The sequence below is a fragment of the Apis mellifera genome, linkage group LG14, assembly GCF_003254395.2.
Source record: "Apis mellifera strain DH4 linkage group LG14, Amel_HAv3.1, whole genome shotgun sequence".
Classification (NCBI taxonomy): Eukaryota; Metazoa; Arthropoda; class Insecta; order Hymenoptera; family Apidae; genus Apis; species Apis mellifera.
The window spans coordinates 4,604,123-4,625,021 of NC_037651.1; the positions used below are offsets into that span (position 1 = coordinate 4,604,123).

Genomic DNA, 20,899 nt, shown 5'->3' on the forward strand with positions numbered 1-20,899 from the left:
CACCTGATGCGAATTTTCGCAACAAATAGCACAGAAAATGGTTGGCGAACCGCCTTGAACCGGTTTGATAAGGTTACAACGAACCGGGAAAGATAGAAGAATAGCTCCTTTTCTTTCGAAGTTTGGTTGATGTATGCACAATGAGTCACGAAGCATTTGACTTTTCCTTTTCTTTTTTTATTTTTCAACTTGCAAACTTTATGAATATGAAGAAGAATTTTTTTTAAGTGCAATTTTACAACGATGAGCCATGAAGATAAAATTTTAAATTTTAGAAATTTACATTTTTTCGAATTTATATCGATTTATAATTTTCATATTTTAAATATTTCCCATCCAACAATTGTATCTGTTATCGATGTGTAGAAGATGATTAGATCTCTGATCGAATTTCAGTTTTCCAGAGTTGTTATTAAATCACGTATGTAAATACTTTGCATCTGACACGTGATTTACTTTAATAGTAAACAGTTAAATTGTAATATTACATGAAGAAATATGGCTGAAACAGAAGTAGGATAAATTTTTTGCTTGAGAATTGTTTGCTTTTTTGTACAAACTTATTAATATGACAATGTACATACTATATAGTATTAAATAATGCATTATTATAAAATTCTTTTATTGTAGTGAGGTCGTAGTCCACGAAGGATAACACGTTACACATCGTACACGAAATATGTAAGCATACATTGAATTGATTCATCGATGCTATGTGACACTAGACGTTGGATCAAGCTTAGGACAAATTGCATGTTCGACTTCTGTGCAGCATAATTATCTTCTTGACTCACACTCTGAATCACCTGCAAATTCAAAATTAATTTATTTCTCAGGAATTAATTGCAAATATATATATATATATATATCTGTTTATAATAAAATTATATTACCAACGAATGATTACTTTTTAAAAAATAATATCGATCGTAAAACTTATTCTGGATATTAATTTTTTAAATCATCTTCTTCTCTCGAGACTCAAATTTCGACGCGCTCGAAACGCTCGATTTGGAAACATTGTATAGGAAATTCTAGCCGAATGACCGTTGATCTCGATCCTCAAGCGGGCAACAGGTTGCCGAGGAAACAATGTAACTCTCCAGAGACAGAGAATACTTTGAGCAATCGTTAAACTTACACGATGGAAAATTTCTTTAAATCTCACCTGTAAAAAGAAATTGTAACGATAAGTGGAATTATAACGCTGCAATATTTGATTAAATTTACTTATTATTTAATTAACGAGAATGAGATGAAAATATCATATAGGAAATTTTTCCAAATAATATCGTGTATAATATCTGCAAATCATCACGAATTGATTTTATAATCGGACGAAGAGATGAAAACATCGCATGAGAAATTCTTCCAAGAGATGTGAAGCATTGCAAATTAATTTTTTTGCAATTAGATAGAGATATTATCGAACAATTATTAATTTTTTTTTTTTGGCCAACTGCAACTTTTCACTAGAAAATTTCAGCAGAAATATCGTAAAAGATTACTTTCAAGAGATTTTATTTATTATTAGAAAAAAAAATAATAAGGGAACGATTGTTTAAATAGATAAGAATCTTTAAATGTTGTATAATGCACGATTTAACATTATTCTGCAAACATATACATATATATGATACATGTGTACACATATTCTAGAATATAATCGAAGAAATGGTGGAAAGAGAAAAACAGAAGAAAGTGGCGAAGCGTGATGGGATGGAAAAGGATTTGCACGATGAAAGGAGAGACGAATATCATCTCCCCTCCACGGTCTAAATAAAAAATAAATTTATCCAATGGCAACCAGTCCGAAATAAGCGCCATCTGATCCCATACACTTGACCCATAGCCATGGTTTAGTGCATCAGTCTTCTTCAAACCGTGGTGGCATGTTTATTGATCATCGATCCCTCGACTTTGACCGGTTGTTACATTCTCTTTGTCCACCAGGAAAAGATCCCTCCAGCCGATCCTTCATGTTCGTTCAATAACTCGAGAATGCATCCAATTTCCTGTTAAAAAAAAAAAAAAAAAAAAAAAAAAAAAGAAAAATGTCGGTTTAACAACAACGTGGCTCGTGACAATCCGTAGCAGAAGAAAACAAAATGTCAATTAGCGTTAAAAACGACGACGTTCAGATTAATCGGGAAGGAACAATGGTGTCTGTTTCGACGATTCAACAATCAAACGAGACCACCAGTAAAGTTAACAAAGAAGACGATACGAAACGACAATTAGGTGAGTCGATAATCGAGGATATAATTAATTTTGTAGAAAGTGATAAACGAATTCTGTCTATCTGTGATATAATAAGTTGGTTATTTCATCAGTTAATTTTTAACTTCGTTTCGTTCTTCGTATCTGAATAACGTCTGAATATAATAATAATAATAATAATAATAACAATAACAATAATAATAATAATAATAATAATTTATATCATTCGATTGATGATCGTGTTCTTTTTTTATTTTTTATTTTTTTATCACAGATGATTTTTATTACATTTTTATTGTAATATAAAATTACCGTTGCAAGCCTGATTGTTTCCTTACAATTGTCATTTGTTCTGGAAATACGATACACGAGACCAGACGTATCAATATACGCATAGTTATTTTATTTGATTAATAATAATTACATATGATAATTTTATACGAGTGTATAATTAATTTTATTTGCGTCAACTCGTTGTACACACACACATATATATATATATATATATATATATTCTTTTCTTATTTCCTATTATTTCATATCGCGCGATGTGACAAATATGTATTTCGAAAAAAAAAAAAAATACGACAATATATTTATTGTTCATAAAAGAAAAATATCATGTAATAATAATCGGTTTCAATTAAATCCTAGTATGCCTGAACAATCGGAAGTCCATCATACAATCACGAATCGCTGACAAAATACCGAACATGAAGGAGCAAATGGAAACGAATCTAAAATTATTAAAATTCGTAGCCGATTCCAAGTTGACATTAACCCAGGTTAATGGTCAAAGGAAACTCGGCCCGCCTCCAGGATGGACAGGACCTCCTCCTGGACCGAAATGCGAGATTTTCGTCGGCAGTATACCACGAGATTATTACGAACCCGAAATTGTTCGTATATTCAGTACTGTAGGAACGATTTATGAGTTACGCTTGATGATGGAATTTTCTGGTACAAATAGGGGTTACTGTTTTATCATGTACACCACCGAAGAGGAGGCAGCTCGTGCTGTTAAAGAATTAGATCAGCATGAGATTTATCCTGGAAAAAAGATCGGTGTCGTTGCGAGCACTAATAATTGTCGGCTATACATTAATCAGCTGCCTCGAATCATCGACTCTAAATCCATCATCAAGGTTCGTTAAAATTAATTATTTCTTAATTTATTATTTATTTTTTTTTTTAAATCTACTATCGTTTATGGCATATACTTATATTATATTATTTATTTACTTCATTGTTATTATCTTCTTTCCTTCTCGTGAGAGAGAATTTGTACCTTTTTCTTTCCGTCTCTAGAGAATTTACGAAGTGACAGATGATGTAGATAAAGTAGCCGTTTATAGGAACCTGAACGGTTTTGTTTGTTACGTTTTGGTATCGTACAAAACCCATCGAGGGGCCGCCATGGCGCGAAGAAGATTAGTGCCTGAATCGGCGACGCTCTTCAAAAATTGTGAAGTTAATATAGAATGGGCTAATGCAAATATGACACCTTATAACGTGGTATGTATAACCATTATTACATCAATAATTAAAAAAAAAGAGAGAAAAAGAATTATTTCGTGATAAAATAAAGAGATAATTAATTTATTCTAAATTAATTTTAAAAAATAATTTTGAAAGTGTCTCACGATAAAAATGAGATATAAATGAATCAATAAAATAAATAGATAAATTTACTCCAAATTAAATTTAAAAGGAAAATATCGTCGAATATATATATATAAAAATTACGAGACGAATTTGACGAAGAGAGGTCAATGTTTTTTTTACAAATCATCATCAGTGGCAATACGATTTTCCTTTCGCGCATAGAGAACAATGACATCGGTCAATTACGTGAGAATATAGAACGTGGGTACTTTCCCTTGTTAACTCGTGTCTATTTACAAATGGCACTGCGATTTGCGGGAATCGGATACATTACGTACGATATTAAAAACGTTAAATCACTTTTACTGCAGTTTATATCTTGATGAATCCCCACGTTGCGATTTCGTGTCTCCCTTTCAAGAGAAAAAAAAAAGACAATCGTTTCTCATTTATTGAACAGTAACCATAGTAACGGAGCGAGCTTCAATCTGCTTAAATTTTTTTAGAATTACGTTACATTTTATAATATTTTAGGTTTATCTATTAAAAAAGAAAAGAAAATTAAATCTAATTGTACGATTAATTATTTTATTTCTATATATTTTCTGAAGTTTATTTCTTTGTGATCGTCGCAATTATTTTCTTCAAAGTATTTTCAAATAATGATACAATACGAAGAAGAATTCTCTTGAAATAAATTGAGAATTATTGAAAATTAACTTTAAATTATTGAAAATTACGCCTTGACACAGTAAGGTAGTTTTGAATGAATTAGTTCGTGTTTCCACCGCAAGAGGCATGGCGAGCGCCAGCGTTTATTAAAGAGAATGCGCAGTATTGAATGTGTCGAGTAAATCAGCTGATCGCGTGTTTCCTCGTTGTCGTATAACGCAAAATATTTTTCGATTATCAAGTATAGTTAATCGAGTGAATTGAGAAACGGTGAGAATGAGTTCGTCGACGATTGAGAACAGTGAATACAGTGACTATCGGAGTCCCTTGGCAACAAGGTACGCCTCGAAGGAAATGCGTTATAATTTCAGCGAACAAAATAAATTCAGCACGTGGCGAAAACTATGGATTTACTTGGCCAAGGCAGAAATGGTTCGTAACTATTGAACGTAATTATCTGTAACAAGCTTATTTAATTTATCGTTTCTTTATGGGAAATTTATAATCAATTGTTTCATTACTTTTCCATTGTTGAATGCAGATGTGCTCCATTTGCTTTGATTTTATTGCTCCATACGATAAAGAATATTGTTTGTTTGAGAATTTAGGGATTTGGGCGGATTTTTAATTGTACTGCAATTTGGAGTTACTAGAATTTAGTTACATTTAAGGGTATTGTCAATTTAATACAATTGGAGTAGAATTAATGTTGAAAAATGATTCATGTTTAAACAATATTTAGGAATAATATTTAGGAATAAATTTATTATTAACAAAATAAGTAATAATTATATTATTAATTACTGAATATTAATATTGATAAAATATTTATATTTATTCCTAATAATTTTTAATTATTGATTTTTCTGGAACATATTTGAATTAAATTAAATTTAATTAATAATAAATAAATGTGTTAGTATTTATTGATAATTGAAAAGGGAAAATATAGGAAAATTTAAATATAAAAAAATATAATTTAAGATTATTAATTTTCCTGTAAATTTCAAACTCATTTTCTCCATTCTACATATCTCATTTATTTTTTATGTTATATCACGCGAATAAAATTGTTTTATAAATTCTTGTATTATAAAATTACATTCATTAAACATCGTATTGCCACATTTATTATTGAAATACAATCTCGGAAACATTTTTAATCGTTTAAGATTAAAGATCATCACGTTCTATAAATATAATAGCATCAAATTTTACAATTTGTTTCTCCTCGTCAAATTCGAATTACAAAATTATGATTCCTAGTTTAATAAATGTATTGATTACTATAACAATCTACAGTTCGAAGAATGTGGGACGTGTGACGAGGAAGGGAACATACAAATAACGAAAACCTTCATTGAACCAGCTAAAACGAAAAAAGTTGTGGCCCGAACGAAACAGAAGGCCATCGACAAACGATCGAATATAATAAACAATCAACGATCGCAGAAATTAATCGGTTCATCGATTCAAAAAGGTCGGCCGATAAAAGCTGCAATCTCGAGCCCGGTAAAAAATCTCGGCAACCCAATAAATCAATGCAAGGTCGAGAAATGCCAATCGAAAAGCATACTTTGCTCCAATTGTTCTTTGATAGAATTCGCGAGGAGCAAGGACAAAACGAAGGAAAATTTTAATCAAACGTGCGATATCAATGGAAATTTAAGAGACAGTTTAGACCAATCATTTTTACACGAACACTTTAAGAAGAATTGCGTACAACACGATCAATCGAACGCCATTCTTCCCGCGATCAGCACTTATTTGACGTATTTGAACAAGGGTAAACGTTTGAAGAACTTCAAATGGAACGACGTGCAAAGATATTCTAACGAGGCTTTGCACAGTATCGAAAATTTTGCTAAAAATCTGACAAATGCACCTTGCGATCTGGTCAACAAGTGTAAGTTAGAATGCTCTTGCCAGTGTCGATTTCACGCAAACAACGGTTTGTTCAATGTATCAAAATTACCTACGAATAAATTACAATCTGTTTGGAATCCGACGGACGGTCTTGTCGCAAATTTCTCCGAAACTTTGAAGATCGCAGGCGAAAATGACAATAAAAATTGCGTTAACTACGATCAGAGAAATATTTATAAGAACGAGCACGCGAACACCGCGGAGAATAATGTTGTACACCACGTGTCCAATAATTTTTCCAATTCGCAACCTTTCAACGAGTCTAATCATCACCGGTTCTCGAACTGTTATCAGTACGCTAATTATTATCAGAATTTTGGGATCAATAACGGAGAGCAAAGCAACGGTACTTTCGTCCAATATCCTCCCAATCAAAACTCGGGATACAATTTGCAAAGCGGGCGAGAATTCTCGTTGCGGCAGGAATCGAATTTGGCCCAACAATTTTCGCAACAATTTCCATCGACACCAGACGTGAACCAGATGACGATCAATCAGAATTTCAATTGGTTCTCGCCCGAGTTGTTGCCGATGGAGATTTATCGCCGCGAGCCGGCAAATATTCCAGATATATCGAATAGAATTTTGAACGATTGTAAATACATGAACAATCATCACGCGATTAAGAGTTCGCAGCAACAGAGTAACAACGAGTCGTTTTTTAGCCCCGTTTCGTCGAAGTTCGAAGGAAGATTCTCGTTTGAAAATCCGATCAATCCAATCAATTCCTCGTTGTATCCGAAGAGCGCGATATACGCGGAAAGTAAGCCTCAATTTGGTGAAAATTTTCGAAGACTTTAAGATGATTTATTATTATTATTGGATTTAATTATGATAATGATCGCCCACTATGGAAAATAGGATAGGCGAGTTTAGTTTATTGCGATTAGAGAGAAATTGTATTTTAATCTTACATGGATGATGGTTCGTTGGTGGCCATTATGCAACAAATTAAGAAGATAGATAAGTTGAATCGATGGAAACAATATTTCGTGGAAGTAACTCGAGTTTGTTTTTATTTATATCTCGATAAGAGAGAGAGAGAGAGAGAGAAAGAAAATAAGCGGTAGGCAAAATTTATGATAAACGAATTGATCAACAATTTTTTTTAATATTCAGATTGTATCGTGGATGGAAGACAACACGTGCTCTATAATCGAATTGAATGATTTTGCTATTAATCAGTATTTGGAAAAAAATGTCGACAATTTATCTTTTTTTTTTTTTTTTTTCTTTTTTTTTTTTCCTCTTTTACAATCAGTGTTCTGAATCTTGTGATTGTTTTGTTTGTTAAGTATATTATATATATATATATATCTATGCTTATCGATTTTTGAGCTCGTATCTTAAATTTATATGAAATTAAGTATATATATATATATATATAAAAAAAAAATTTCGAATTTTATATAAGCTGAAGTTCCTGATGATTAATTATTACAATTTAAGATTTATTTCTTGTGCCGATGACGTGAAACGTGAACTCGTTTTATACCAAAGATTAATAATCCATGGTTATTAATGATGGTTTAGCTACTTTAGGGCAATCGTTATGCCTTATTATTGTAATCATAAGAAATGTAAAATCGATCTTTATATATCATTTTATTTTCTAATCGTAACTTGTAATGATGCTTGTAATTTTTTTTCTTTTTTTTTTTTTTTCCCTCGAAGCTGTGAAAAAATTGTTAAAAACAACTTTCTAGCTCCGATTCTCTTTGTATTTCCCGCTTTCTACAGAGTATTAATACGCGCATATTAACCGCGCAGGAATTAATTTATCGCTTATTGTATTTTATTTTTCTGATCAAAATGATTTGTATCGTCGTTGCGAAGAATAATATTGTACACAAGATGATGTTCCATGAAAAAAAAAAAAAAAAAAAAAAGAAGAAGAAGAAAAGTGATGATGATTTCACGAGCGAAATTAGAATTTATTATATATATATATATATATAAGCATTAAAAATAATCTTAAGATGGATTGCTGTTTTATGATACATTATTATAATATTTTACAATCATCTGTGACGATATAACATTGTTAAAAAAAAATTATTTCGTGTAATCAACGATCTCTTATTATTATTATTATTATTATTATTATTATTATTATTATTATTATTATTATTACTATTTTTTTTTGAAGAAATAAATAATGTTTTGGAATATTAAAAATTACTTTATACGATTGTTTATAATTTGTTCTGTGTAAGATGTATTTTTTTTGCTGTGCGATTGAGAGCATTTTGCGCCGATCTACGAATAATGAAAATGATATTAGAAGAAGATCACGGATATTAAATATCACAGATTTTTCGAAGATCAACTTACTTGTTACTACACTGTTTGTTATATTTTCGAATGATTCGTTTATAGTATAAAATTCTCGTTTGTATATATATATATATGTACACACGGATTATTCTTCCTTAATTATCTAAGTGCGATGATACGATGATATCTCGTCGAGTTTTTTTTATCGAAAAATTTACGACGTCGATGAAATATTTTGTGCCGTCATAATGATAAATCACATTGTGGACAATGGTCAGATCTGTTTCGAGTTGTCTGAAAAATATCGTTAATAATATATCGTTAATAATAATTAATACAAATATTTTTATACACGACAAAATTCACTTTCCTACCTGACTGTTCTTTATACGCAAATAATTCCCACACGTACAACATTTTAACCGTTGTTGATCCGTCCTTTTGAACGATACCTGATGAATTATTTGAGAAATTGTGTAAAAAACGATAATAATAAAGTTAAATTAAAATTAATTAGAAAATTTCCTCTCGTAATGTACATAATGTACGATTCGAATCAGAATCATTTTAATTTCACCTTCATCGAAGCTGCAGGTGCACAAGTGTCACAATAGAATCGTCCTCGTTTATCCTTATTAACGGAGTAATACTGAAAGGGTGGCCCTTTCAAGGGTATCTGTTGAATTTTTGTTGAAATCAATGACATTGAAATAAAATTAATCGAAATAAAATTAATCGTGAGAATTAACCTTCAGCCTTTTACAAGCTGGGCAAACATTAATGTATTTCTCGTGAAACGAGGCGCTGTTCTGCAGACCGAGTTTCTGTACAAATTTCATTTGATTCGCGTTAAATTATTTTTTGCATTACTTGAATTGAATTTTGATTCGCTTAGGATAATATTACTTTGTTTTTGCGGATGGAAGGCGTCGAGGTGGGATTAGACGATGGCACAAGCGTGATACTCATATCGCTACCTCTGAAAATAAAACAAGAATTTGTTAATATTGTATACAAACAATGGATTATATCCATTTCCAAAAGTGAATTGAAATAAAATTTTCATTCTCTTACGATGCATCGGCGGGTTTAACTTTGTTTTTTCGGACAGTTTTCGCGTAAGTTCTTTTACTTCTTGGCAAAGTTTCGAAATCATTTCTAAAAAAAAGAAAAGAAAAGATTCGAAAGAAAATTCATCGCAACTTTGATATATATTAAAATTGGAAATATTTCATCACGATGCGATCATCAGTTACAAGATGATCGATAATCAATACCCAACACGTTCAAGAAATAATAATCCCAGGTAACGAACATCAATAATTTCGATTTTCAATTCTAACTTCAAAAAAAATACGACAAAATATCGAACTGAAAGAAAATTCGAGCATTTTTCTCGAAAAAAATTCGCAAACACGTCACCCTGACGTTGTTGAACGTGTCGAAACGAAAGGAAATTTAAAAAAAAAAAAAAAGAAACATCTCTTACACGGTCTGCGTTTCATTCTCACGTCTATTTATCAATTCAGTTTGCTGCAATTTCTCTAGTTTTTCTTTTTTGATCCGTCTCATTGCAAGATTCTTCTCCAGGTTTCTAGGATTCTTTGCCGTTCCCGTTTCTGAATTAATCGTGGCCGGTTCCAAATGCATCACGTCGCACGTACCTTGACACTCGTTCGTAATTTGTTTCTCGATCTGTGCTCTTTTACTCGAGGGGATCGTCTCGGCGCCAGATTGCACCGTCCCCCTCTTATTCCCATCCTCCATCTCGTGCAACCGTTCCACAACCTCCGTTCGATTCGAGTGGGAGGATGGATTGTTCTTGCATCCCATGTTCACTATCCTGTGGATGGTCTCCATTGATCTCGCATCGTTGCCCGGTGTCAATACGATAGATATCGAATTTCCCGATCCGATCTCGATCACCTTATTTCCATTATTTTCGATTATCTGAGAACGAGAGCTTTGTTGCGAGGTCTTGCTAGACGGGGACGTCCTCGCCCCTTTTATTTTTATTCTCTTCTTGTTGTCTCTGTTCAACGCGATCAACCTCGTTTTCTTCGATCCCTCTTCGTTGTTCTTTCTACGAATCAACGAAATGATAATTGGATAAGGGGTGTGGCATTCGGAGAATTATTATTTTTTTTTGAAATTTGATATATCTTTCTTCTAAAAATTTTATCTTTCGATAATAATTTTGATTTTTATAGATATGTAACTTTTTGGTCTGTAAATGAAATGATTTTAACACGATCTTTCTCACTTTATTGTGGAAGATGCATGATTAATTATTAATAATAATATTTATAAATTGAGAGATTGAAACTCTATTGTTTGTTATTGGAAGTTTAAAAAAAAAATTTTTTCACTATAAAGGAATAATTAATTTCTCAGTTGATTTTAAATTTTTTTTTGCTATCAAAGAGTTAGTCAAAAAGATGATCTAAGTATAAATTAAATGATTTTGATTTTATATCAGTGAATTAAAAGAAAAGCAATATGGAGAAAAATAAAAAAATTCATTGGATAATTATTTTTATTCTTCAAATTTCTTTTTCCATAGAATTTTTTCGCTTTGTGAACAATTTATATATAAAATAAAAGGAATCTTACGTTTTCGATGCAGTTTGACTCGATATGTGAGTTTTTTCCGGAGGGATACAATAAGAGGCGAGGGTGAGTTTGGTGATCATCGGTGAGCAACCCGCTACTTTCGAATTTTGTTGCTGGCCACCTTCGAAAAAAGGAATATTCGGAATTAGAGTTTCTGATCTATCCATTTCTCTTTTCTTTTCTTTTCTTTTTTTTTTAATAACAAAAATTCTACCGTACAATGTAACATGGATATTCTTAATTCGATAAATAATCTCGATGTGCTCGATTTTTTTATACATTGATACACGTCATTTGATGTTTTTTCTTTCATTCATTTATTTTTATTTTATATCAAAGAAATAATCACTTGTCTACTTAAGTTTCATTGGTATATTTGTCACATCTTTTTAAATATTTTATTATTAACATCGAAAGATAAAAATGCACGTTATAACGATATTAATTGATACTGTAAGAGAAAATCACTCTCTCGAATTAAAACTGAACCCCTAAATTCGCAACCTGATCGAGTTTACGAGCTTTCTCACTCGTCAACATTTCGCTGGAAGTCTTTCTCTTCGCAGATTGTGACACAATCTTTCCCTTCATTTCCTTGTCGAATTTCGGTTGTTGTGTCTGCTGTTGCCGGTTCTGTCGTGGCATATGCATCGTATTTTTAGCCATACATCTACAACCAATCGCGAATAAAACATTTATTCTATAGAGAGAAGAAATTATTTAAACATTCAACAATCAGGAGTCATCGATTTTGCGAAATAATTTTAAAAAAAAGAAAAAGTTTTTGATTCACACGCGAAAAATAACACGTGATAATGAAATAATTTCTGAAGAATTGTTATAAAAAAAAGAAAATGAAACAATTAACTTACTTTGAACAAGACATTCCTTTAAAAAGCTGTAGAAACGCGGGACAAGTTGCGCATTGAAATTGATTCTTGATCAAAGCTGAGGAACTTGCGCAAAGTTGTATCTGTTGATGGCACAGCTCGCACTTGCTCAGTGTTTGCACGTCCATCTCTTTCATCTCTTGAAGAGTCTGATCACACAATTTATGGAATTAGTAAAATAATCGTAGATTGATGAAAGAATATTTAATTTTCTACGTAAATTTCGTCGCCTTTTTTTTTTTTCTATTTTCTGAATATTAAGAAGAATATTTAATATATATTTATTATTTTCTCAATATTCAGAATCTCAATTTTAATTTCAATCCATCTTAAAACAATATTTAATAAAAGTATCTAGATTTCAAAGGAATATTAAATTGTTATCCATTTTTATATAAAAATCAATCGATACAAATGTTACATTTTCAATAATATAAAACGAAGAATAAATCAAATCGAAAATAAAAATTTCCATTTCTTGGCAACGAAGAGAGGCAGAGAAAAATTTTAGTTTGCAATGCTTCGATACAAATATAGATAAATTGTTCGTTTCTTACCTGATTCTGTGCCGTCGCTATCGGATAATGTTCCGTTTGAATGTCGGCAACATCCACGTGGTTCAATTTCTCAGCACTCGTTGAACAATCGATGTATTGTCGCCGGTATCCGTGAGCAACTTTTCTAAAAGTGTGATCAACCTCTTCGCCGTCGTATAATTTGATCTGGCTCACGCTGGTCATTAGGTCATGTTTGACCGTCTAGATTGTAGAGATACACCTTAAAAGAAACGCGACACTCCAGGAACATAGATTACTTCGAACTAGTTACATTAAATATTATACAATATAATTGTTAACATTAATCGATGGATCTTATTCATATTATATCACTGTTATTATCTCTTTTTTTATCGAATGATATGTTATATTTTTAATTGTATTCATACATTTACTTACACCATATAAGTACGTTATACGTGAAAATTAATACATTTAGTCACATAAAGTGTCTGGTTTCTCGTGAGGGATGATAGGTATTTTTAAAGTTTATACAAATTCTCTCGAAAAAAATAGAATTCATTGTTCTCGAACACACTTACTTCGCATAAGGGTGAGCACATTTCATTCTGATACAGTCTCTTCTGGTGGTAACAATGGTGGCAGATACTACAGCTACGTTTCCAAAATCTGGCAAAGGGAACGAAAATCTCGTTGGAAACTTTAATATCACTTCGTTATTAAACGTGGAAACTTACATCAGTATCAGTGCTAATTGGATCACGAAGAGAATGAACATGAAAAGCGAGAGACAGGCTATCGTTAATATGTACCACTGAGTAAAGTTAGAAAGTAACAAAAGAATTCCAGTTACGGCAAATAATATCGTGCCCAGTAACGTGAACAGAAATATCTGCAATTAAAGATATTCTTCGAAAATTTTGTACTTTTGACGCATATGTTGCATATGTATTTTTTTTTGTCTGCGAATATTTATGAAACGAAGAAGAAGTGCACGAAAGTGTCTTGAAATGATTCTTCTTCCATTTAATATGACAATCCTTATTTTTTGATTCAATATTTAGTCGATATTGAAAAAGAGATATATAAAAATTACTATAACAATTGAAAATCTCTTGCACGATTTCTTTATACATATATATATATGCATCCTAATATAATGAGAAAATATAAATTTTCATAAATATTCGCAATATATAGTGATATTCTCACATAGAGATGAAAATTTAAACTAATTTTTCAACTTATGAGAAAATTTGTTCGCACAAATGTTTACCGGTATACCAGTAAATTCTCCTCCTCCCAATTGGTTGATTAGATCAATCGAGAGCACGATAAGGTAGGCTCCAGACAGGACGACGAGTAAAATATATGTTAAGGATGGAAAATCGGTGTCGGTTAACGTAATCGCATAAACGACAAGTGCAAACATCAGGAATATCGCTAGCTAACACACACACATTTATTTAATTTTTAATTATATCGAGATAATATATATATCTTAATTAATTTTTATTTTATTTATTTTCTCTTTTGACTGATACTCACAAATTGAATAATTCTGAGTGGTTTTATTACTAATTGTACACATTTGCTGATTTTCTGGCTCTTTTTAGCTTTTGAGGTATTTTGAGGTATTTTATAAACTTCTATAAAAAGAAAAAAAAATGTTCGTTATTTTTGAAAGGGAATAATAAAAATTGGGAGGAATGGCAATGATTGAAAGATAATTTCACCTTTTACGACATTTTTCGACTTCATTATCACTTGATTTTATGAAGTTTTATCAGCTTTCGGTCATCGAACGAACCTTTATTATCCCTTCGCTACATATTTCACGTGTGTTTCAGTTTATTTGTTTATTGTTATATCGATGCATCACGATGTATCGATAGATTTGCAATTTTCTTCTGAGATCGTGTTATACAGAAAAGGAGTTATGTTCAGATTGTATTAAATTAAGTTAGTTCCTTGATTGATATATTAATAAGTTGAAAGAAAAAAAAAGAAAAGGAGAAAGGAATTTGATTGAAATATTTTTTCTTTCGTAAAAAATTTTCACAAATTATACGACGATATACATAATTAATAAAATTAATCGATAAAATATTTCTACTATTTCTTCCATTGTTTCCTATATATATATTGTACAACATGAATTACACATATATTTTAACACTCTTTATTGATACATCCTTACATTTCACTTACAAAATTATTTTACAAAAATTTCGAAATATTAATAGGAAAGATTGCGTGGACATCTTTCATTTAATGGAAATATAATAATTGGACGGAATATATTTTGATAAAGAGACGTTCATTTTTGTTAAATCTATATAAATAGATCTATAAATATTTATAAAGGCAAATTTTAATTTTTCGTCTTATTTTTTACAATTACAATTATCAAGTATAAAAAGTATAACCCTCTATATATACTAATTATCTAAGAATATTCATGGCAATTCTGAGGTTTGTTGCATATATAAAATGTATAATGATAGTAAGAAATGTATATAATATTATTATACATAATTCTATATTAAATCGTACAAACTTTGGATTAAGTAAGAATATAAGTAATATTTAATATTTTTATTTGTATTTTTTTTTTTTTTTCGGAATCTTTATTAGCTTCCTTAAAAATATATATATAATAATATTTCGTATACATAGAAAATCTTTGGATATTAGTTTCCTCTATTACTAAATTTACTATATTTCTAAAAAAAAAATTGGTGATCAAAGTATACCAACTATGAAAAAAAATTCTATGAAATTATCAATCCAAAATATTATTATATCCTAATCCTAATTTAAAGCTATGTTTCATAAAATCTAATTTTCTAACAAAGTACAATTCATCCTTACTGTTACTTTATTTGTACATTTTCTATAAATTTCTATGTCTAACTTATATCTGATCAAACTTATTACTTAACCTATAATGCTTATTTTATAAAAATTGGACGGAATCAAGACTTACGATTAATCTTTAAATATTATTTGGCTTTGTGAATTATTTTTTTAAATCGTATTTCGGTGTACATCATTTTTCTTTTTTTTTCTTCATATTATTTTTCAATGTATCATGTAGAACACATTTGGTGGAAAATCATCTTTCTTCGATTCTCTTCCTTATTCCTTATAATTTCTTGCAACTACCATTCTCCAAAAGTACTTATTATTATTATTATTATTATTATTATTAATCATTGCGATAAAATAAAATTTCTCCTATCAACTATGATACATTTTACACACTTACCATTCACACTCTTAGATATATATTTTCTAAAAAGATATTTTAAAATCATTAAGTGTTGTCAAAAATTAATCATTATTCCTTACAACAATAATTCTTCGATCTCTTCCTTTTCGAAAAAATTTACGTAATATTAAATATTCATATTTTTCTGGATTATTAATAACTTGTTCGTTAAGTATATATAATCTTTGCAAAAATATTTCCCTCTTGCTCCCTCAACATTTCAAAAATGTTCACTCCGTGCCCTTCGACGAGAACTTGATGATGAAGAAAACTTCTAGAATAAAAACGACCGCGTTTGCAAATGTGAACACGGCCCCAGATATGAACATGTCCATGTACTGCTTGCTCGGACGGAATTCATTGTTGTAATAAGGGCCGAGAATCTTCCTCCAATTATAAACAATTACGCTCCCAGCGACGATGTGGAGAAGCGCCCCGACCGAGGAAAATATTACTAACTGCAATCAGAGCAGATCGATGATCACGTGACTCGCGAGATCAACGATTCATTTTTACTTATATTTTTCAAAGATGGTCGAAAAATATACAAAATGAATTATTAATAGATCAATATTCAAAACTTTTATGTATTACAAGTAAAATTTTCTAATTGTTGTTACAATTGATCATAGAATATTATATTTCATGAATGATTTCGCAATCTCGAGTGTATCGATTTGAAATTTGTAGGGAAATTTTTGAAAATTTTTTCTTTTTAGATGCAATTCAAGTCTCCGTGTTACTTTAAAGAAAAAAAAGGAAAAATTTCTGTGCAAATAAAAGTTCCTTGCACCATGGAAAAGGAGGCCACGGTGTCGTTCACTTTCAAACATGGCAATTATTCTTCGCGTTATCACGCCTGTGTGATACGAACGACAATAATTATCGCGTGTCTCGAAACAACCCAGTCCCAGATACTACGAGCACCGATCGTTTGTCGAACATAAATGTCGAAAAGTAGGTGGTCGATAAACTGTATGGGAAGTTGATAAGTTATGAATTTTAATCGAACAAGAACGGAACAACACGCGCGCGTTGATTTGGAACGATTAGCTTTTAGACGAGGCAGATTGTTAGTTGGCGATTCGATGGCGATTTTTTTTTTTTTTCGAAGATTATATAAAGATTATATTTCGATAATAATTTAATACGAAACGGAATGAGAAACGTGTACATGATAGAATTTTCAAAATGGTGTTTCGAAACAATAGAGTCATTAAAATGGAATTAGCCGTGGGGAGAGGGGAGACTTTTAATCGGTTCCTAATGACCCGTAAAATTATAATATTCATAAATAGTATCAAATGTGAATCGATGCAGTTATTCAGCTTGCTGGCTCAATGTCATTTACGAGCTATGAGAAACAAGCCTTCATTTTATATCTTGAATATTTAACGAGCTCGTACTAAAAATCCTTGGAGTGAATATTTCATTCCTAGAAACTTGGAAATTGGCATTTAATTTACGGATTTAATTATTGGAGAGATACTTTTTTTTTTTAAAGTAGAAATTATTACAAATACTGTTCAAAAGAAATTCTTTGTTCAATTTAAAGTTGTTTCAATCTGTTAAAATAGAAACTTCTTTTTTACGATGTGACGAATAATTCTGTAAACACATTTCGAAATGAAAAGTACACGAAAGATGCTCAATTATTGGATAAATAATTTATGCAAAATTACAGAATATATGAAATATCGAAAGTATAAATTAATAAAGCAAATTTTCATTCAGCAATAAATATCTTTAGTCCACTGACGATTTATTGGGATTCGTGAAAATGGTGCTTTTCCTTGAGAAAATGCCGGAAACTTCGGCCTTGCTAGCAGATTTACGCCCAAAATACTGAATGTAGGAAGTGAATCTGTATTATTCGTCCTTTTGTCACGCGATCCCTTGATCGTGACGCTTTATCCATTGCATTATCATTAAACGTGTCACGTAATCTCTTTTTTCTTTTTTCCAATCATAGAAATAAAAAATTGCAAGAACAAAGCGTGCAAAGTGTTTTCTGCAATAATTCTTATCTTCCATATCTTTTTTAAATTTGGGAAAAAATTATAGATCTGCTATGAATTCGTGACATCTTTTGTAATTTTTTTCAATTATTCTTTTATTGATTTAAACGGATATTAACTTACCGTTCTTTTCGGTATTCGATCGCCCAATATCTGACAAATGATGAAGAGTGTGTTGATTATGATGTAACCGGCGATAGTGATGTAAATTATCGCAGCATCGTCAAGCTTGAAATGTAATCTGGTCGAAAATTTTTGGAACGAATTCAATGGATCCACGATCAATCCGATCGAAAACACGGCTAGTATCTATGAATGAAACAAAAAAAATTTGGAAATTTAAATCAAAAAATTACAATCAGAATTAATTAAAATCGAAAAAAAATATTTCTTATTAAATTTATATTCGATGAATTTTCAAAAAAATATTACTTATCGAAATTCTTATTTCTTGATCAAAAAGCGTACGATAAATTTCATTGTTGCACTTTCACAGTTAATTTTTAACTTCTTTTCATTTATTTATTTTTTTTTTTAATTAATCAATCAATCATTACTTACGATTTCCAAAATTTTTAACGAAAATGGCAAGTAATTCATAATTTTCCGCTCCTTACGCGCAGGTTGACTCTCCTGCTGACTTTCGTCTGCCATTCTGACTCTACGATGTTTTCCTCTTCCGTCACCCAGTTTGAAAGATTTCGAGTCTTTGTCCACGATCAATTTTTCCCACCCTTTGATCTTAATCTCGTCTCATCAAGCGCATTGAACCTTAGCAGCGATAAATAAAACAAACGATTAACATCTGAATTAGCTGGTGTGCGCATAAATTAAAGGCCTCACGGAAAGTGATGATTTTACGTATAGATATAGTTGTTGCATGATATTTGAATAACAAGATTTGACGCGGATCTTTGGATATTCACGCGACGATTTTACAAATCTTTGAAAATTACGTATTTTGTAAACGTCCACTGTTCGATACATGCCGTTATTACATGCATCGTTTGATGTTTCCCTATGCAATTAACATTCTTGAAATTTCTGAATCATAAATATTGCGCAATCATAGTAAACCTGATTCAATGGCAGAGTATAATCTGCGAAGAATTCTAAGAATTGCTTTTCTCCTCCCTAGAATTTTTCTCAAATAAAAAGAACAATCCTTTAATAAATAACATAATTTCAACTCGATAAAATAATAACTCGATTAAAATTTTAATTCTAATTTCGTCGAATATCATTGTTTAAACGAAAACATTCCTTAATCCATCCATCAAACAACTTACCTTCCTCAACAAATTTATATTCCTCACCATCCACGTGGATTATAAACTCGAAATCTCTTCCAATCCACATGCAAACACTTGTCAAACCAACTTCTACTTTCCTCCCTTTCTTCCAATAATTTTAATCCTCGTCTCAAACCTCGTCAAACCTCGAACGAGAGACAGAGAGAGAGAGGAGAGAGAGAAAATCTTCTTCACTTACGATATCTCGATCGATATCTCGCAATTGGCACGAGTGGCAATCGTGGAGGAGAAACACGGAGTTGCACACGGTGCGGCGGACAAAGTTAAACTGGAACGCCAACCGTGACACAACAACGACGAGTCTACGTCGCCGAGTACGTAGTTACGAGTTGCGCAGGCGGTTTGCCGACTTTGTTACGACCAGGTTCACCGTCTGCCTGCCTATCGTGTCACTGGTGTGCAATTTAGCGAGAAACTATCCGCACACCATGCCACTTTACTCCCGAAACACGTCTAATCGACGCGTGGCACAGATCGTTATTACCCCCCCCTCCCTTCTCCTTTCGCTTCCGACAAAGGAAAGCTTTTTTTTTTTCAGTTTCCCGAGGAAAACTGCGCGTTTCTTACGTAACGATTTCTCTCTCTCTCTCTAACTCGTTCGTTGGAAAGAGAATTTGATCGAGTTTGATCGAGTTTGACACAATGCGTTAGTTTGTTGTTGTGGTTTTACGGTGGTTTCTCGTCCGAGGAGGAGAGAATAATTGGATGGTGGGCGAGGCTTCTTTTTCTGGGTTAAATTGGTCGAGGAGAGTTGCGAATTACGAAATTCCTTTCATCCGTGGGGAACGAAAATTTTTGTAAAATTATGATAATTAGATACGGAATTGATCGACGTAATCATGTGTGTTTCGAACACTCAACGAGTGTTGCAAACAATGTGCAATTGTTTAATTGTGTAATAGAAAAGTTCTGTTCGATATTAAGTCTTCGAAATTGTGAGTCAAATTGACACAACTTTTCGAATTAAATGAATTTTCTTTACGACGATATATCCGCATACTCGTTTCTCTCTCTCTTTTTCTTCTCGATCATTTTCAAAAAGAATCCAACACGGCATGACGACTTGAAAAAAGAAAAAGGGGGGAAAAAATGGTGTTCAGTAATCGGAGTCTGTGACGAAGGGCAAGGCAACTGCGAGATTTAATTCACGGGCACGTGTTGTTGGAAGGTATGCATAGTTGCATGCTGCACATCACATGACTCACGGTGTATAATTTTGCTCGGGCTTCGTGTGTGTCGCGGATGTGTACGCGTGCAAAAACCTTGGGGGCAGACCGATTAAACACGCGTGAACGAAAAATACACGATCGAGGGCGGGCCTGGGAGGAATGGTTGGAATAAAAAGGATCGGCGCTGTCCCCCTTCGAAAAATCGATCTTTAAATCGATTCGTGGCTCGAATCGTGTTACTCGTTGAGCAATGTTGCGAAATAATTTCTCTCCTTTTTTCTCGATTTCATACGTGTGCATCGTATTACATATCGATACAGCAAATATACTTTTCTTGAATAAATTAGAGGAGTGCTGGTATCGATTATTAAACGATTCGTCGTTTCCAGAGAGAGAGAGAATTA

At 31.7% G+C, this 20,899-nt stretch overlaps 4 protein-coding genes across 8 annotated transcripts in view; 2 read left to right on the forward strand and 2 right to left on the reverse strand.

The window, feature by feature from the left end:
- Window positions 1-1,696: 1,696 nt before the first annotated feature.
- LOC107964014 lies at window positions 1,697-8,312 on the forward strand. Its single transcript, XM_016916086.2, has 4 exons — window positions 1,697-2,241; window positions 2,875-3,365; window positions 3,529-3,735; window positions 5,800-8,312. Exons 1-4 carry the CDS (start codon window positions 2,109-2,111, stop codon window positions 7,222-7,224), a joined length of 2,256 nt encoding a protein of 751 aa, XP_016771575.2. The 5' UTR covers window positions 1,697-2,108; the 3' UTR covers window positions 7,225-8,312.
- LOC410482 (adenylosuccinate lyase) overlaps window positions 4,656-20,899 on the forward strand; it is a 29,151-nt gene continuing 12,907 nt past the window's right edge. The window contains exon 1 of the mRNA XM_393961.6: window positions 4,656-4,929. Within this exon, the coding sequence (XP_393961.3) occupies window positions 4,774-4,929 (156 nt within the window). The 5' untranslated portion in view covers window positions 4,656-4,773. The remainder of the gene's footprint in view (window positions 4,930-20,899) is intronic.
- LOC102656664 lies at window positions 8,579-14,728 on the reverse strand. 5 transcript variants are annotated; one of them, XR_003306080.1, is made up of 12 exons: window positions 12,761-14,728; window positions 12,186-12,352; window positions 11,844-11,983; window positions 11,314-11,434; window positions 10,190-10,783; window positions 9,775-9,858; window positions 9,607-9,679; window positions 9,450-9,524; window positions 9,278-9,376; window positions 9,075-9,152; window positions 8,758-8,994; window positions 8,579-8,682 (listed from the first exon to the last, which is right to left on the reverse strand). XR_003306080.1 is itself a non-coding variant. In XM_026445173.1 (12 exons), exons 2-12 carry the CDS (start codon window positions 12,941-12,943, stop codon window positions 8,944-8,946), a joined length of 1,665 nt encoding a protein of 554 aa, XP_026300958.1. In that variant the 5' UTR covers window positions 12,944-14,370; window positions 14,458-14,728; the 3' UTR covers window positions 8,579-8,943. The 5 variants fall into 5 exon arrangements, 4 of the variants coding, with proteins under 4 accessions (XP_026300958.1, XP_026300959.1, XP_006560249.3 ...); XM_026445173.1 differs by having other exon boundaries at window positions 8,579-8,994; window positions 12,761-14,370; window positions 14,458-14,728; XM_026445174.1 differs by having other exon boundaries at window positions 8,579-8,994; window positions 12,761-13,390; window positions 13,459-14,728.
- LOC100577682 lies at window positions 14,888-19,720 on the reverse strand. Its single transcript, XM_003249612.4, has 4 exons — window positions 19,303-19,720; window positions 18,575-18,784; window positions 18,137-18,322; window positions 14,888-16,453 (listed from the first exon to the last, which is right to left on the reverse strand). The coding sequence occupies exons 2-4, from the start codon at window positions 18,665-18,667 to the stop codon at window positions 16,226-16,228; spliced, it is 507 nt and encodes a 168-aa protein (XP_003249660.1). The 5' UTR covers window positions 18,668-18,784; window positions 19,303-19,720; the 3' UTR covers window positions 14,888-16,225.

Bases quoted from the DNA above. Each gene is read 5' to 3' on its own strand.
- LOC100577682 (XM_003249612.4), bottom strand. From the start codon at position 18,667: ATGGCAGACGAAAGTCAGCAGGAGAGTCAACCTGCGCGTAAGGAGCGG. The intron at 18,323-18,574 runs GTAAGTAATGAT...TTTCATTCATAG, and splicing joins CGTTAAAAATTTTGGAAATC to ATACTAGCCGTGTTTTCGAT. The intron at 16,454-18,136 runs GTAAGTTAATAT...CTCTGATTGCAG, and splicing joins ATCGAATACCGAAAAGAACG to TTAGTAATATTTTCCTCGGT.
- LOC107964014 (XM_016916086.2), top strand. From the start codon at position 2,109: ATGTCAATTAGCGTTAAAAACGACGACGTTCAGATTAATCGGGAAGGA. The intron at 3,366-3,528 runs GTTCGTTAAAAT...TTCCGTCTCTAG, and splicing joins ACTCTAAATCCATCATCAAG to AGAATTTACGAAGTGACAGA. The intron at 3,736-5,799 runs GTATGTATAACC...AACAATCTACAG, and splicing joins ATATGACACCTTATAACGTG to TTCGAAGAATGTGGGACGTG.
- LOC102656664 (XM_026445173.1), bottom strand. From the start codon at position 12,943: ATGACCAGCGTGAGCCAGATCAAATTATACGACGGCGAAGAGGTTGAT. The intron at 11,435-11,843 runs GTGAGAAAGCTC...CTTTTTTCGAAG, and splicing joins TTCCAGCGAAATGTTGACGA to GTGGCCAGCAACAAAATTCG. The intron at 9,525-9,606 runs GTAATATTATCC...AAATTTGTACAG, and splicing joins CTTCCATCCGCAAAAACAAA to AAACTCGGTCTGCAGAACAG.